Source organism: Carettochelys insculpta, chromosome 19, assembly GCF_033958435.1.
Source record: "Carettochelys insculpta isolate YL-2023 chromosome 19, ASM3395843v1, whole genome shotgun sequence".
Classification (NCBI taxonomy): domain Eukaryota; kingdom Metazoa; phylum Chordata; order Testudines; family Carettochelyidae; genus Carettochelys; species Carettochelys insculpta.
The window spans coordinates 13,414,551-13,427,737 of record NC_134155.1 but is presented as its reverse complement, the minus strand read 5'-3'; the positions used below and the strand labels follow the sequence as shown (position 1 = coordinate 13,427,737).

At 47.3% G+C, this 13,187-nt stretch overlaps 1 protein-coding gene across 3 annotated transcripts in view; it reads left to right on the top strand.

Moving 5' to 3' along the window:
• Window positions 1-13,187, top strand: part of AP2B1 (adaptor related protein complex 2 subunit beta 1) — a 104,621-nt gene that overhangs the window by 66,607 nt on the left and 24,827 nt on the right. For all 3 annotated transcript variants that reach the window (XM_075013920.1, XM_075013918.1, XM_075013919.1), the window contains 3 exons: window positions 14-160; window positions 1,971-2,116; window positions 8,245-8,374. In XM_075013920.1, the coding sequence (XP_074870021.1) occupies window positions 14-160; window positions 1,971-2,116; window positions 8,245-8,374 (423 nt within the window). The remainder of the gene's footprint in view (window positions 1-13; window positions 161-1,970; window positions 2,117-8,244; window positions 8,375-13,187) is intronic.

Sequence of the window (13,187 nt, the reverse complement as noted above, 5' to 3'; positions counted from 1 at the left end):
CTAACTCTTGCAGGTAGGCCAGACCTTCATTCCATCATCTGTGCCTGCGAGTTTTGCTCCTTCACCCACCCCAGCTGTGGTTAGCAGTGGCCTCAATGACCTGTTTGAACTCTCGTCTGGTATAGGCATGGCCCCTGGTGGATACGTGGCTCCAAAATCAGTACGTAAGACACATGTTGCTTCATTATGCTGTTCACCAGTCGTACAGCTTAGGCAGCATGGTGTTAATGAAGCTATTCAGTTGTCCCTTTCGTGCTCTTTGGAGATACAGGATGGACTGTATGAATTACGCTCTGTTCTGTGTATCTTATGTTTCCCCCAGAATGACAGTAATCATTGAAGACAAATCTAATTGGCCAAAGATTTCAGTTTTCAGCATTCCCCTACTATTGTCAGTAAGATAATGTTGTAAGGCAGGGCTTATAGCATCTGCAAAAGTTTGGACTTTGCCCTTTTCCCCATTGAGCAGCTACTTGCTAGATGTCCTGATAGTCTGCTAGCAGGTCCCAAGATTTTATGCCACTCTGGGACAAGCATTAGTGCTGATCAATAAACAGAATATCTGTTTGTATGGGGGAGTCTTATTTATGAGGGATTAAAATAAATACTTGCTTGGAATGAGTGTGCATCCTGGATTTGCACCTTCCTGATTGTGGAAGAGAAAGTTGTTAAAAGTGCTCACTGAGAGTTTGTGGTGTTAATCCAATTATTAGTGATTCTTCAGTACCCACAGAATTTGGTCCCACGTTGCCCAAGATAGAATACCCAATGTGAAGCTAGATCTAGGGGGACAGCATACCAGTTCTGAGCAGCTGTTGGAATTGGCATTTAGTTTTTTCAAAGCCCTGGGTCAGGCTGAGGGATTGAATTCTTCCTTGTGGCACCAGTGGGCTCGCCTTCCTGTTTGGAGCTGCCACTTGTTAAAACTTTGCTTAATCCCATTTAGTGGCCAAGAGAAGAATAACCAGCCAAATTCTTACAATTATATAGAATCCATGTGCATAAACTACTATGCACGTTATACCAAATTTTCAGCATTTGGCTGCTTGCTGGTACTGTGACAAATAAAAGATTGGGTACAGAAGTCTCACCGTGTCAAATGAAAAACTACTATCCACTGCTCAACTGATGACATTTAAATCCTGGATTTTCCGCAATCTGCCTAGATATACTATTAGATCAAATCCTGAACACAGTGAAATGATTTGACTTAGCGCAAAGCATTATTGCATAGCAATCTGGCCTTTCTTCAAAAACTCATTGTGTTCTTCAGCCATGTCTCCAGGATGAACAAAAACACATCCGCATGCCATGCTCGCAAACTCTCCATCCAGGTGCAACTGGCTGCGTGCCCTGACTCTGTTTGGCACTGCCCAGTAGGTCACCCTAGATATTTGCAGGTTTACAGGGTGAGCCAGTTGTGGGAATTTCACTATGTGATGCCTGGTTTGCACTATCAACTGTGGTCACGCTGGCTGGTGCAGAGTCTGCCGTTGCTGCGGATCATGATTCCCCAAGAAGGGTTTTTAGGAACAACTAAGAGCGCTGACTTCATGATTTTTCTTGGTTCAGTTGTTGGCATTATCCCGACACCTTTCTTTGAGGAGCCTGTCTTTTCAGTAGATCAGTCAATCCTGCATCCCAGCCCCTTTCTCTTTTTGTGCACTTTAGTGTTCTCAAGTGTTTCGGACCTCCTACAGGAGGTTTGTAAACAGAGTTTTATCAGTGGAATAGGAGCAGCAGGGTTAGTATTGCTCATTGTTGAGCCTGATTCTTTGTTTCCCGTGACCTGTGTGCAGTGCACGCTGTCAGCATTTGGGTCCCTATGGATACTGTCTCATCTCCTGACTGGATGGATTGCATGACTCAGGGCCTTCCTCTCAAATGTTTAAAAACTCCACAGGGTTCCCTGAGTTTTTCCCGGCTGGGCTCTACGCTAGCACAAATCAGGATTTCTTGTCACATTTCAGGTTTGGCTGCCTGCTGTGAAGGCTAAAGGACTGGAAATCTCTGGAACATTCACTCACAGGCAGGGACACATATATATGGAGATGAACTTCACCAACAAGGCTCTGCAGCACATGACTGACTTTGCCATTCAGTTTAATAAGAACAGGTAAGAAAACCACATGCTTGGCCTCATGTGATAAGAGAGTGGCACACTCCTGGAATGGGCCCCAGCTCATTTTCCCTCTTCTAGACAAGGCTGTGAGTGACCTGTCCCTTCGAGGTCATGATTTTCAGTGTCACTGAGGGATTTAAAACAAATCCAGACACTTGCATGGGCTCTTTTGTTCACTGCATTTTGCAAATCCCAAACAGGATTAAATCAATCACCTGCAGACTACCACTGGCCCCTTTCCAACTAAATTATCTTCCATCTCCCCATCCTCTCAGTTCCTTCTTACCGTTCATGCCAGTTGCTGGAACAGCTTGATGTCTTGCTCCTGCAAGTATTTTTGTCTGTTCTAGTATAGATAGTCTGAAAATAGTGTCTGGTTTGTCCTACTGTTGAACCTTTCCTGGGCCCTACCCAGGGCCCTTCCCCTCTGACCATGGCAGGCTCTGTCATTCTAACCTGGAGTCTTTCCACCTCACAGTATGGATGCTCTGTAGAAGAACCCCTCCATAGTTGGGCTACTCCAGCATGGGTAGGGAGGCCCTTATGGGAAGTAGGAAGCTGTCCACTAGGGCTATTTATCAAGCCAAGTGGAAACATAACAGCCAGACTGGGTCAGACCAAAGCTCCATCTAGCCATTGTCCTGTTTTCCAATGGTGGCTGGTGCCAGATGCCCTGGGGGAGTGAAAATAGAAATAGAACTCTGTCAAGTTAAGTGTAAACACGTTCTAAGAAAAGCCCAAAAGGAGTTTGAAGAACAGCTAGCCAAAAACTCAAAAAGCAATAGCAAAATATTTTTAAAGTACACCAGGAAGCCTGCAAAACCACCGTTGGGGCCACTGGATGATTGAGATGCTAAGGGAGCACTCAAAGATAAGCCCATTGTGGAGAATCTAAATGCATTTTTTGCTTCGGTTTTCACGGCTGCTGAGGATACACCTGGCTGCCATTTCTGTCTTCCACCCGGGGCCAGTCAGTATTTATAGATCCCGTGGTAACCCTGTTTCTCAAAGGGCTGGACTGGCTGTATCCTCGGAACAAGCAGCCTCTTCCCAGTGCGGTTTAAACCTCATACTCTCCAAGTTGATGCGTTCTCCCTTTGAACCACTAGCCATCTGCCCACTGCCCTGCCTATCTTGGATGGTGGCCTTGGAGCTCTAACCTCTGCCAGCAGGCTTTCTGAGCCCAGGGCCCTCGCTTCAGAACCTCCCTATACCATGCTCTTCAAGGAAGAAGTTCAGTTTTGCCGCACTCTGCCTTTCTGCCTAAGGTGATCTCCCATTTCTTTGCATCTAAACTATATTCCTGCCTATCTTCTACCAGAAGCCCCGCACTGACAACGGGGAGCATGTGCTTTGTTCGTTGGCCATTCAACGTGCCCTCACCTTTTATATAGAGGGAATGGAGCAGTTTAGAAAGTTGTCACAGCTCTTCATTACTGTGGCAGAGAGGATGCAATGTCATCCTGTCAGCTCTCGACTCCCACTGGATCACATCCTGTACCAAACCTTGTTAAATGTCGCCGGGGCACCTTCCCCATCACTGCTTTTTGTTACTGCTCCTTTGTGGTGTGGTGTTCATGTGTGTTCCAAATCCCACCCGCCTCTCTTCTGCTGGACCAAACCAGCATGAAGGAACTGAGGGTGGGGGGTCAGCTGTGCCTTATATATACTGTCGCAGCAGTGCCACGCCAGAGGGCCTCACAGCCCACTCCTGGGGTAGCAACAGAGTAAAAGATTTCCAGAGGCTCTACATGTGTGAGCGTGTGCATATATTGGAATGGACATGAGCAACACGTCTCAAAGAACAATAGTAACGAAGGGTAATGAAAAGTGACTGTTTTTTAAAGCTGCCACTGAAAGCTTTCCTGGATCACCAATAATACAATGAAAACATTAATGATGATAATTTGTCATTAAAACCTCTTCAGGTTTATGGTATGGTTAGTTACCTGTACTTGTTACCCATGGGGGCAAGTCACCAGTGCAGGGAGAGTCAAAGCTTAGCCCACATCTTGGTGAGATTTATATTCAGTGCCACAACTACATGCAGTCAGAGCAAGGCCTGTGTATATCAGGGGCAGGCAAGAGCTGGCCTGTGGACCAAATCCAGCCTACCAAGCCTTTTGATCCAGACTGTGGCCTGCCCAGCCGAGACCCTGAGGCAGGTTCTCTGCCTGCTGCAGCCCAAGGCTGCTCAAAAAGGCTCAAGGCAGCTCCCTTTAGGCGCTACGGGCCTCTTATGGGGGTGGAGATGGCAGCTTCAGGCACTGCTCCTGCCTCCAGCCTGTTGAAGCACATAAGCCCAAACATACAAGTTCCTATTGGGCTGGGGGTGGGGCTACATGCAAAGTCTTCTGCCCCTGTGAAAGGTCATGCGGTAGAGAGGCACGTGGAGTGAGCCTCTGGACATTTTGAGCAGCCTGGTGCTTCAGCAGGCAGGGAGCCTTCCTTGGGGTCCCACAGGGCTGCTGGCCAGCAGCAGCCTAGGTAAGTGCTTCCCAGCCAGAGCCTGCCTCTGTCATGTCAGTTCCTGCCGCACTCCAACTCCCTGACCCAGGTCATCACTCCTTCCTACCTCAGGTCACCACCCAAACCCTCTGCCCCTCCTTTTCCCCTCTGCTAGGTCACAGCTCACTCCAGACCCTGCATCCCCTCCTACACCTTTCCCTGAGGCCAGAACACTCTCCTGTACCCTATTCCTTCCAGGACCCTGCGTCCCAATTCCCTTCTCCACTCAAACTCTCTCTGACCCCACACTATCTCTTGCACCCCAATCCCCTATCCTGAGCATCCTGCTGCACCCAACCTCTGCCCCAGAACCTGCAGGCCCTCCCTAAGAAAATATGGCTGTTGGCCACTTACCAAAATCCTGGCATGGCACACCCCATCAAAAATTATTGCCCACCCTCCTGTGTGTGTTCTGCCCAGAGACCTAGATTGCTTCTGTTGGTAAATGCTGGAAGTGGCAAACTTTTTTGAGAAGGCTCCTGTGCTTAGGACTCACAAAAATGCTCTAGGCTAGCCCAGCAGTTCTCCCCATCAGGTCAGTAGTAAATTTCCATTGGTTTCAGTAGAAGCACTGGGCTTCATTCCAAATCCCACTGCATTCTCTGTGTCTAGTAACTGTAACATGCGAGTCAGGTACTTTCTTCCTCCCCAGAATGAGTTCACCTCAGGTCAAAGCCATGGTACAGCTCTGAGTAACACAAGTGTAGGTCTAACTGCTTGGGTGAGTCTATACAGCAGGGAAAATGCCTCCTCGTAGTTGAAAGCAGTCTGGCCCTGGCTGCCTGAGGCTACTTATGCTGGTGATAACTGCTCAGGGTTAGATCTTCTAAGGAGCAATTTTGCCGTTCCTGATGTGTACGCCTATTTCAGTCCTGAGAGCGAATGCTTAATATGCTGTGATGATCAGTTCTAGCTACAGGCTGAATGAAACACAACTGAAAATATCCTAGATGGATGCATCTGTGTTGTTTTTAATATAGTCTGCTCTGCCCTGGTGAGCAAGCGAGCATATGGTCCCTTTTTCCTGCTAGCTCTGAAGCTGCAGCTGCCCCTTTCAGTTTCAGCAATGTTTTGAAACAACCCCTGTATTTGTAAGGCTGAAAAGGGTGGTTTGTTTTTTTTTGTTTTTTTTAATAGCTGGTAAAGCCCGAGCCAAGTGCTGAGAAACTGACAGGCTGTTGAGTCAGCAGCTGCAACTCACCCCAGCCTGCATTTCCATATTGAGCTGGGAGGGAGCACAGCATACACACAGGACTAGAAAATCAGGCCTTAAACTTATTTGCCAGTGAACTAATCACAAGGTAAAATAGCCCATGGCAAGTACTGCAGGCAGCAAAATCACTTTGCTGGAAGGAGCTGCCACTTGCAGCCTAGTCTGAGGTCTAAAACATAGTGTTCTTTGTTCCTATACCTGCCCTAACAAGGCAAAGTGCCCTGTCAGCAAAATCCCTACTCATTCACGTTTGCACCTGCCTCAGTCAGAGAGGGTCCATGCAGTGGTCTGCCATAGCTGATGCTGGGCAGTGTGCCCTGGGAATGCTGTGTTGCTGGACTCCTCTCTCCCTTTCTGTGGTCACTGGGCCTTATCTCTGCTGGTGGCAGGTTGAGTAGCTAGGCAGTGAAAAGCAGGCTGCACCGCACTGACGTATCAGAGAAGCTCTGCAAAGGGCAGCTGGCTGGAACCATTCCTCCCCCTCTCCCTCCCGTGCTGGACACTTCTGCCTTTATATAAAGCCCTGTTCAATACACATTGGTGTTCCCCTCCCACAAGGGATATTTGGACCTAGGTAGTGTGTAATTTGTGAGGAGCGGTAAGTAGACCCTGTGCTGCTTTTGCAGCAGACCGGCTTGTATTGCTGACATTAGATGCGGGTTCTGTGGACGATCCAAATATCTGCTTCCTTATTGCTTCAGTCCAGCTGAAAACTGGGACTGGTGGTCACACTCTCCCCTTTCAAAATCGCAAGTGATCTCCCTTCTCGTCTCATCTGACACCCAGGCCTTTGGAAGTGCTGTACTGTGCAGGCACCTTCTCAGCCCAGGACAGCCGTTCCCCGCAGAGCCCTTTCAAAGTGCTCCTCCTCGCCCAGTCACTTAACCTCCAGATTCTGCGTGACTTGCGTACGTCTGTCTGGAGCACTGGGCAGCCAGCCAGGGGTAGAATATATGGGCAGAGATTCGAGTGCAGCTCTTTGGGACAGAATGGCTGCTGAAGGTGCGCCCAGGTACGTAGACTCTAGGCAGGGCATAGTTATTCAGGAAGACTGTGGTGTGTGCCAGTGAGGAGAATGACCTTTCTTCTCTGCTCTTGCTGCTGTTCTTCTTCTTGTTCCCATCTGTTTGGCCTGCCCTTTCTGTTTCAGTGAACCCTCTGGTTGCACCATAGCGGTGATACAATTCCTGTGGGCAGGGAGATCTCTTCCTACTCCCCAGTACTAGAGCATTTATTTTTTTTATGTACAGTGACTCCATCAGAGCTTTGGGTACTTGTCCACCAATGCAAAGAAAGCTCCAAGCATTTCTAGTGCACCCATCATCTCCAGAGCATCTCCCCCATCTGGCAAAGCAATGCAGCCCACTATCCCTTCAGACAAAGGCCCAAGAATAAATCACAGGGGCTGGTTACCAATCCTGAACTCAGACAGACGGGGAAAGCAAATATCAGGGCAGAAGGTCCCTTACTAAGTATATTCTATCACCAGTTCAAAATTCAAATAACATTCACGGTTAGATGCCCTGCTGAGCTCAGCTGCTGAGCAGAGTACATAAGGAAAGACATGGTCAGTGATGTATCTGGTATCAATCCAAGCTCACACCTTGAATTGCACTTACAGACCAACCCTGCAAAGCTTGGGGGTGAAATGTGTACCACATAAACACTGCTACTAAGTAGGACATGTGGGGTTAAAATGTGTCTGAGCTGCAGGGGGATGAGTGAATATCTGCTTTGGTAGTGCGCTTCCACAGTTAGAATGTGAAGAAGAGCAGAGAAGCAGCACCCATCCAAAGCCAGCTGGCAGTGTTGAGACCTGTCCGAGTGCAATCTGCTGCTAGTTCCATGGTTAGATGTTTCATGGCTGCCCTCTCCCTGCCTTACACTAGTTCTTGCATCTCTGTCCTTTGCTCCCACTTTGACACAAGGTTCATGGCTGCCTGGCTGCCTACTTCTTTGGCGGAAGTGAAGAGCGTCTGTCCCAGGGTGTGAGCTATCCCCCAGGCTTTCACTTGCTAGCAAGCTGTTCTTTTCAGGGCAGACCAGGGCTGAGAAATTTGATTGGCCCTAGGGGGAAGGGAAATGTTGCCAGCAGATAATCTCTTGGAGAGCGTGATCCTTTTTCAGGGAGACCAACCAGACTCCAGTCCGTGTGCATTGTCCTCCTTCAAGCAGCTGCCCTGATGCAGATTGCCACCTGTTTCCCTATCCCCTAACTAACAGAGGAGCACAGCTCAGGAAGGGCAGTAAGCTAGTTCAGCCCATGCTAAAATGGGGAGGAGAGAGAACCTTGGACAGCAGGTCCCGGCTCCCTTCCCCATTAAGGGAAGTTTCCACGTTACATATTGAGCCCTGAGAAAGGCAGTGCTGTGTGAACTCCCTCTGGCTTTCTCTCATCCAGCTTTGGCGTCATCCCCAGCACTCCCCTGGCCATTCACACTCCACTGATGCCAAACCAAAGCATTGACGTCTCCCTTCCTCTCAACACCTTGGGACCTGTTATGAAAATGGAGCCTCTCAACAACCTTCAGGTAAGGAGCGTCTGGTGCCATGTTGCAGGGGAGCAAGGATCTCGTAGCTCAGTTGTCTGAGTTGCCTCTTCTAGTAGAGGTCACCTCCGGTTGGGGGCTCCTGCAAAGAGGCATGTGGCAGTTCTCTGAAATGCTGAGCAATGACTCCCCAGGATGGGGGAAGCCAGGAAGCTGTTGGAAATGGCGGGGCCCGGCTGGTTTTTCTGCAGCACTGAGAGGTAAGTCTTAGGTCACTTGTTTTAGCTTCGCTCTCAACGGGAAAGATCCTGAAGCACTTGGCAAGCCTAAACTGCCACTCGGGCCCACTTGATGTCACTGCAGAGCAGCCAGGTCTTGGGTGGAACGTGGCCAAGCGTGTATGGCGAGGCAGTGCAGGACGGGAGGTGAAGGAGATTCCTGGGTTAATTGGAACTGTGAAGGGGAGGCAGAATGTAGTTACCAGAACTGGACTTTTGCCCTGAGTTACTGACTCCCAAGGCCTGTATTAATACTCCCAACACTTGTATAGCAGGCAAACATAACCCTTTTGTCCCCAAGCACGAGAGACTCTGTATAAGAACCTCTCTGCCAAGTCTGGTGTAGGGTTGTGGCCTCTGCAGAATAACAGCTTGTGCCTGTGACATACACAAGAGTTCTGTAGCCAAACTGGGGAAGCTGGACGGTGAATCGTGGAAGTTCTGCAGTGCCCAGACTCCATGAGATGTTGATGTTCAGTACTGAAAAACCATGTGCGCTAGGCAGAGGATCTGAGAAATGAAGGAAGATGGGTTTGCTGTCTTCCCTCCTAGGAAAGGGGGAAATATCCATCTTAGCTAATCTCCTCTGAGAAGTGACTTCTTTGTGTTTTATCTGTTCATATTTGCAGTGAATAAGCCCAGCCCTCTTGGAGTTGCACAAATGCAACAGATTCAGAAATGCTCCAGAGAAGGTGCCTTTGGAACTGGTTGAGAGGGAGGGCAGGGATTTACTAAGCTGGCTCTAATGGGGAGGAAGAGCTACAAATATCTGGAGTGGATCCCCGTGCTGGGCTTTACTTCAGTACAGATGATGACTTGAGATGCAAGAAGAAATGAACATGCAGGAAAGATGGCTGCTGCTGGAGTGATTGAATATTTATCTGGCACTTGTAGTTTTCTATGATGCTTTCCCAAGATCATATGTAGGCATTTTCTCAGGCAAAGCTAAAATCCAGGGCATGCCCGCAAACCGGAGAGCGGGGTGTTTCATGTTCCATTAATGAAACTCTCTTGTTTGTTTCATTCCTCAGGCCCTTATTTCTCACTGTAATACATAACTCCAGTGGGCCTCCCAGCTCCTGCTAGTGCAGCTTGTGGTCATATTTTGTTGGACATCCTGGCACTGTTTGAGTTATCTGTTAGCGTTCACCTCACTGGTCAGGCAGATGCAGCCCTTGAACAGAACAGAGTTTTGCCCCATTGCCAGTCTGCAGTAGCTTCCTGTTTATGGGAAGCTGGCTGATTTAGTGGTTTCCCTGTCTGTGGTCTGTTATTTCTCTGCATCTCCCATTAGAGAACTCTCTTGTGCAACAGATGCAAATCATCAGTTTCATAGCATGTGTATCTCAGTAACTTAATAGTCTGGGGCTGGAGGAGCTTGGGGTGAAGCTGGTCTGATTATACATCCCATTGGTTTGGTTTTTAGCTGTATTAATGGTCCAGAGTGGAGCACTTCCCTTGTAGAGAGAGTTCTTACTCCCTCCTGGGTTTAAAAACTATGTGTAACTGTAACTTTCATCTTCCTGAAAACGCTTCCCTTCTCTTGGCTGTTCCACGCCGTGGCTCATGACTTATTAATGAGTCTTTGTGCAAACAGCTCGAAATAGCTCTGCTGCTCAGTGCCTGAGGCTCCGAACTAGCACCACACTGAGCAGTGCAGTAGCTGCTTCTGCATGAGTGGAGCAGAGATGAACATCCAGCCCACAATCTCTTAGGAAAGTCATGAGGCTAGTGGAGTTTGAGAACAATGCATATCTCCCAGGCAGGGGCTTTTTCTGCTGAGGGCTAAGAGGGGTGGCAAGACAGTTGATAATGTTCCTGATATCCATTCCACAGAGGAGGTAATTTCAACATTTCGCACCACTGTGCAGAAAACCATGTGTCACAGATTCCCCAGGGCCAGGACTAGCTAAACTTGTCAAGCTGGTGATCAGTTTGTCTCAGCTGCTATGAACTTGTGGGGAAAGAATGGGCAAGTCCCAGTAACTGTCCTAGATCTGCCTTCCTGGCTTTGGCCATGAAGTGGTGTCCTACAACACTTCCGAAATGCACCCTCAAGCCACTGCTTCCTTTAACAGAAAGGAAGTGAAGTAGTCAGGTTACCATGAAACCTCCAAAGTCACCATTCAGTTTGTTTTTAATAGAAAATGCTATAAGAATAAAGCAGAGTGGAAAATAAGCTCCTTATTTGGCATGAAGAAGAGCATTCATTAGTGCCAGACCTGATCACAAGTTGACTAGCTACCTCATTGCCATAGAAGTTGGCTGCCCTTTTACAATCAGAGAAGCTGCCATATGAAGTAATAGTACCTTGCTCAGCTGAGGGTTGAGTCAGGATGATAACAGAAGCCAAGTTAAAAAGCAGTACTTTTAGTCTTCAGATAGCAATGGATTTGATAGAGATCTGTCATTGCCCTGACAGCACTGAGCTCTGGAATGCCATTCTTTGTGTTATAAGGACTTCTGTGTTTCTCTGTGCTTATTTTCTTTGAAGGAAGAAAACTCTGCACGTTGGGTGTGATAGTTCATGTCATTTTTCTGTGCACGAGATTGTTAGGCGCCAGAGTACAAGATTTGTTTGAATTTTAAAGTCCTTTATTTTATTTTATTTTATTTTTTTCTGTTTTTGTGATAGTAACAGAAGAACAAGTCCTCAGGTAATCAAACTGATCTGTAAATTTTCATGGTGTGTAAACTAAAAACTTCTAAGGCCAGCTGTTCATTCTGCAGGCAACCGTTTCAGAAGTAATGAGTTTATCCTGTTCGTCTCATAGTTTTAGTAAAATATCTTAGTCTTCACAAAGTGTACTTTAAGTTTTGTCTCTTTCCTAAACAATGAAAGTGATTAAAACACTTGATGCATTAAAAAAACCCAGCACGTTAGAGAAGGGAGAGAGTAGCTAAATGTTCGGAGGTCTGGTTATATAAGATGCCATCAAGGTCTACACATGGCATTAACAACCTTCTAGGATATGTTTTCCAGTGGTCTTGCCGTATGTGGTAAAGGGTAGCAAATTCCTTCCCTCCTTGCCGTGAACCTAATATTGAAAATGGTTGTGTCCTGCTGATATGAACAGTCAGCCAAGAACCATTAGCGATTGTAGTGAAGTATCAGTGAGCCTTAATCAAAGGATGAAACTGGATGTAAATACAGAAGCATTTTGGCCTTGTAGAGTTAAACAGACTCCAGATCATGCTGTGGTACATTGTATTTGGATCTCCATTACATCTCTCAGAAGAGAGCTGCTATTGGAATGAGCCTTTCTAAGAGTGTCTGTTGCTAAATGAGATCTTCTTGACTTAGTTGTTCTTGTTTTGTTAATTTCCGTCAGTGCTGGTTGCTTAGGAACATTCTCCGAGTACTTAACCTTTCATAAACCACCTAGCATTTGGCTTGATCACACCACTGCACAACTCTGGCTAAAGCCAATGGTATATGTTCAGCTCTTCTGCTAGTGCCTAGAGGTGCCAGGGCTGAGCTGGCCTTCAGAGAACCTGGGTTGACTGCAGGCTAATAAAATGCAGACTTGATTTGTTTGTTTTTCTTTCCCCACCTTGAAGCAAGGCGTGGAACCGAAGTGGCAATTGCATCTCCCCTGGAAATCCCTTCGGCATTTGCTTTTTCGAGTCTCTACCTCTGTGCGAATGGGATAAGGAGGAATGGGTGAGGTGGAAGGTGCTGGCTCTGCAATGTGGTCCCACAGTGGTTAAAAATCCACCAATGCTATCCAAACCAGAGTTTGATTTAGAGCCAAATCTAAACTAAAAAAAAGCCATGCTGGAATGCCTGGAGTTGGCAACCAGGCTGCACCGAAACAAAACCGCATTCTGAACACACCCCTATTTCAGGGTAATTCAGAAATCCCTTCAGTGGTGTGACTTCTCCTTGATGTTGAGCTGGCCTGGAGGAATTGTTGTGTTGCAGGCAGCGCCCTGTCCCAACAGACGAGTTTATGTTCAAGACAATTCCAGCTGCTGACTCAGGCAATGAGTAAAGGTTTCTAAAACTCAGTGCCTTCTGTCACTTGAAAATGATGAGCTGTGTGTGGGCTGTGTTTCCTACCCAGAATTCTGGGCCATTTAAAAGCAGGTGCCGTCCAGCACCCCATCTGCACTATTGAATCTGTTGGCCAAACCTGGATTGTGTTTCTATGTGTGTGGGCAGAGTAAAATGTTATAACCATATTGGGAGCCACATTTTAACCTTGATCGAAATCTAGACTTGTGCATTTCTGTCCACGCAGGCAAGGTTAAGACAGATTAGGACACTATGTAGTCCACAGTGTGTGTTTAACAGCGAAGAACATGTTTACCAGTGTCTGTGTAGCAGTGCTTGTGACCATGTAAAATATTTTACCCTTTTAATTACACCTAAATCTCATTTTGCTGAGTTTTGCTTCCAGATTTGGCCCAGATTAGTGTTCAGAGAGAGTAGTAGGTCTCTGCTGGACAGGTAACCTTCAAGTATAGCTTTGGCTAATAAAATGCTGTCCTTGCTGGAGTTCCATGCTGGATACAACCATGTTTGCCAGTTGTTCCTTGCAGTTCAGCACAGCACTGTAAAACTTGCCGTCTTT